This window comes from Lactuca saligna, chromosome 5, assembly GCF_052625555.1.
Source record: "Lactuca saligna cultivar CGN05327 chromosome 5, ASM5262555v1, whole genome shotgun sequence".
NCBI lineage: Eukaryota > Viridiplantae > Streptophyta > Magnoliopsida > Asterales > Asteraceae > Lactuca > Lactuca saligna.
The window spans coordinates 155,818,495-155,823,344 of NC_136421.1; the positions used below are offsets into that span (position 1 = coordinate 155,818,495).

The 4,850-nt window shown below is 33.2% G+C and overlaps 1 protein-coding gene across 1 annotated transcript; it reads left to right on the forward strand.

Annotated features, from left to right (window-relative positions):
* Positions 1–268: 268 nt before the first annotated feature.
* On the forward strand, positions 269–4,055 carry LOC144998233 (ABC transporter G family member 1-like). The gene is made up of 8 exons (XM_078958044.1): positions 269–604; positions 688–767; positions 867–1,331; positions 1,429–1,515; positions 1,803–1,919; positions 2,004–2,201; positions 3,018–3,104; positions 3,201–4,055. Exons 1-8 carry the CDS (start codon positions 331–333, stop codon positions 3,813–3,815), a joined length of 1,923 nt encoding a protein of 640 aa, XP_078814170.1. The 5' UTR covers positions 269–330; the 3' UTR covers positions 3,816–4,055.
* Positions 4,056–4,850: the final 795 nt, after the last annotated feature.

A 4,850-nucleotide genomic window follows, 5' to 3' on the forward strand; every position in this document is an offset into this window, starting at 1 on the left:
TTTTTGTCCGTCGACCTCAAATTGTTTTAGACCGGCCTTTTAGCCTTCTCAAGGTTTAAAAATATTTTTGTAAATTTATAGTAATAAATATTTTTCCTTGACATTCTTTTATTACTTCCTTTAGTAAATTGTGGTCGGTAGTTATATTGTTTTGGTTTTTGTATGTTGATGTGTTCATGTTATAACCACACAAAAATTTATTAAAAAAAAACCCGGAATTGTCTATCTATAAATATAGGCATACAGCTCCAGTCTGGACACAATTCCAACCGCTTAGAAGTTACCCTCTCTCTCCATAGTTATTCATTTTGTGCATTGATCTTAGCTTGCATGGCTAGTCAGGTACATATCAACGGAATTAGTCCAAAACCAGACATCGAAACTGTTGAGTGTGAGTCGGGTGTTGTGGAGCAAAGGAGGAATTTAGCGTACTTGACATGGGAAGAGCTTGGAGTAGTTGTTTCAAGCTCAGAGCGGAATGCAGGGAAATATGGATGTAAATCTATACTTTCTGGTGTCTCTGGTTATGCTAAACCTGGAGAGATTGTTGCGATTATGGGTCCTTCTGGTTGTGGCAAATCCACTCTCCTTGATTCATTGGCTGGTATGTACTTCTCCAGTTTATATGCATGTTGTATACAACAGTAATTTAGACTATTTGCGTGTCTAATATTAATTAATTCTCAGGGCGTTTGGCCTCCAATACAAGGCACACTGGACGAGTTCTAATTAACGGACGTAAACAGAGGCTTACCTATGGCACTTTGGTATGGATAAAGTTATACATTCTCTTCCATATTTGAACCCTTTTTTAGAACTTCGAGATAGCTTATGTGGTTTCTCGATTTGCTTTATATTTTATGTAGGCATATATGACTCAAGAACAAGTTTTAATGTGGACACTAACCGTGAAAGAAGCCGTCTACTACTCAGCTGAACTCCAACTGCCTAAAATGATGCCAAGATCTGAGAAGAGGGAGAGAGCAGATAGAACTATAAGGGAGATGGGGCTCCAACATTGTGTGAACACTAGAATTGGAGGCTGGGGTGTTAAAGGACTTAGTAGTGGTCAAAAGAGGCGTGTAAGCATCTGTTTAGAACTCTTGACACACCCCAAACTTCTGTTGCTTGATGAGCCTACGAGTGGTCTTGATAGCGCAACTTCATACCATGTCATGAACCAGATTGTCAAGCTCACTCGACAATACCAGATGACGGTTTTAGCAGCAATCCATCAACCTAGTAGTCAACTTTTTGGACTCTTTAACAATCTTTGTCTTCTCTCTATGGGGAAAACAATATACTCTGGTCCTACTTTTGCTGCAAATAAGGTAATCTCTTCATCATGTGTTTATGAAATATATTATAATAATGACATATCATAAGAAGATGAATTTAATTATAACTACTATATATTGTTTTTTTCAGTTTTTTGCAGTAAATGGTTTTCCGTGCCCAGATCTCCAGAATCCTGCAGATCACTACCTTATGACTATCAATGTAGATTTTGATGAGGTATAGCTACGTTACAGTTGTTCAATCTGACAGAAGATTGATAAAATCAAAAATATGTGGTCCTGTTGCATCATATTTCGAATAAGCTAGAAGTCGCAATTGTCTAACTTGTACTTCATGTATAGTCATAGAATTGAATATGACATCCTTAGTTTTAATTGAAACTTCGTACGTAAGAACGACAAAGTTCTTCTAAGATCGATGTTTATTGATTCAACTGATTGTCTTTTCCCACTATCAGGACCCTACTAGTAAATATAATTGCTTTCTTGCTGTAATAAAATCAGGGCACTGTTAGTGGAGAGGTTCCTGATGAGCACATAATCAACGCACTCGCTGAATCCTACAAGTCATCTGAGATGTATATGGAAGTGAAAAGTGAAATATTCACAATATGTGGAGAGGTACATGATACTTGCTGTGTTCTTTCGTACGACAAAGGTTATATACATTATAGTAGAATATAACAAACAAATGTGTTTTTATAGGAAGGAGAACTAATTCAGAGAGAAGGAAGCCTAGAAGCCAATTTCATCACACAGTGCACGGTATTATCGCAAAGGTCATTTATAAACATGTATCGAGATCCAGGATACTACTGGTTGCGCCTTGGTGTATATATTGGGTTGGGTTTTTCACTAGGAACAGTCTTTTACCAGATTGGTTCGGGATTTGGCTCCATACATGTAAGTTTTATATTGGAGTGTGTAACAACTCTAAAAGACTGGATCTTTTTTTTTTTGCATAATTTCACCACTTACTTGGAGCTTTTCTATAAGCTCCTAAAAGCACGCCAAATTATGACAAAATTTGAAGTATCTAAAGAAGTAACCCACAAAAATATTACTGTCTCATATGCTGATTTCTATTCTTTGTTCCCAATTCACTTTAATTTATTATTTATGAGGTGTGAGAACATGTAGAATATGAGTTTACTTTTAACAAAACTAAATTTGAAATTCTAAACATTTAAAAAGTTTGAATTTATAAGAAAAATTAGAAAAATATTGAATTATTAAAATTAAAATGTCTTTTTCTCTTTTAAATTTAACCAGATTATTAAGATAAACAAATGAAGGAAACTAATTGAACTTTAGTTTAGTAATTTTGAAATTAAAAGAAAAATTCATTAATGAAATTGATATGTATTATAATATTTAAATACTATATGAAATTTAATAAAATAAAAAAACCATAAAATGATTGTGGAATAAAAATTAATTTAAAATAACCACAAAATCATATGAGGCAAAATGCATGAAAATATAATATGTGACAAAAAGATCTTTATTGACTAGAGTAGATTGTTATTGGAATCATGGATATTTAAGAAAAATAATAATGTCAGCTTACGATAGGAAATCATTTGAAAACATTCGGTACTCTCTAAAAAAGAATTTGTTGTTTATAAAGTTTGATGAAGCAGAAAGTATTTTTTTGAAATTTTATGTAGTTTGTTACAAGGTACTAAGACTAGTTTGTTTTGTTTCCTAATGACACAGGATAGGGTTTCACTGATCATGTTTATTTCTACATTCCTGACCATTTTAGCCATTGGCGGGTTCCCTTCCTTTGTTGAGGAAATGAAGGTTAGTTGATACATCTTATGTGTTCTTGTATAAAAAAAATGCATTTGATTTAATTTCCTTGTGTAATAACTATATCAAAAATACATCTACATATAGGTATTTCAATGGGAAAGATTAGATGGCCACTACACAGTTGGATCATTCATTATCAGCCATGCCATCTCTTCAACGCCATATCTACTTGTCATTTCCATTATCCCAGGAGCAATAGCTTACTTGCTCATGGGTCTTCAAAGAGAACCCAAATTATTCATCTATTTTGCGTTAGTACTCTTTGTATCAATGTTGTTGGTTGAATGTCTTATGATGATTGTAGCTACCATTGTTCCAAATTTTCTCATGGGCATCATATCTGGTGCTAGAATCCAAGGATTAATGATACTAGGGGCAGGGTTCTTCCGATTGCCAAATGATTTACCCCATGTTTTCTGGCGATACCCTATGTACTATATTTCGTTCCATAGGTATGTATTACAAGGATTATACAAAAATGAGTTTGAAGGGCTAAAGTTCCCTAAGTACTTAGGAGGTCCTCCTACAATTGATGGTGAGATGATATTGAAGAGTTCATTGCAAATCGAGATGCGATACTCTAAGTGGATTGACCTTGGAATCTTGTTTGGTATGGTTGTTGCATACAGGTTAATACTCTTTTATACTATTAAAATAATAGAGAGAATGAGGCCTATTATTAAAGATTTTATGTTGTGATCTATTTTTGGAAGCTATTATTAGAGTTCAAAAGTTGTGAAGCTATTCTTATGTGAAGTCTTGTTTTGTAATGTTAATGGTAGTGTAGTTGTCTCTATTAAAGTTTAAGCAACTTCGATATAGCTATGTATTTCTAGAAGAGCATTGTATGTGTTCTTAATGTTGAATTCTCCTAGTATATTTTGTATCTGTTGATAGCACTATAAATATTATTGCAGCATATGTTACATGTATGCATCCTTTACACGTCTTTTCTACTCTTCACAACGTATAACCTTTGTTTGCCTTCCAGATAATGAGAGCTTAAACATATTTATTTACTTCTCGTATTCATACTTCAAATTGAAATCTTTCTTGATAGAATTCTTGATTATTCAATTGGTATTAAAGCATGAATCTTCAAAATATTTAAGAAATTTATTTCTCATTTTCATACGTTCATTCATTTCTTTTGAGATCAATATTTTCCACATTTGAAAATTGTTGTTCTTCGAACAACCTTTGAGATTTGTCAATTCTGATAATCTTCTCGAATGTTAACACAATGATGAACTTTGCTAATCTTCTCGAGTTTTCAACAAAAACCCTAATGTTGCGTATAAAGTATTATAATTAGTGGGTAGATCGAATGGAAGACTACATCAATGAAATAGCTGAAGTTCTATGATATTTTAAAACTATCTGAATTCAAACAAAAGGAAGCAGAGTCGATTAAATCTTGATACGATGGATTCAACGACCTGATTTACAAATGTTCAAGGTATAATGTTGTTGTACAGTTCGTAAATTCAACATCACATTTATTCAGGTTTTAAGGAAAGAATGGAAGAACATATGCTTGCTGATTAAGGCATAGGAGAAATTTGATTCATATTCTCTATCTAATCTTTATAACATCTTAAAGGCTCATGAAACTGAAGTACAGGAATTGTCTGATGAGAAGGACAAGATGATTTTGGTGGTCCTTTGGCACTTGTGTCTAAGACAAATATGAAAGAGATGTGTTTTGATGAAGAAGAAAATGTTGATGAAGAA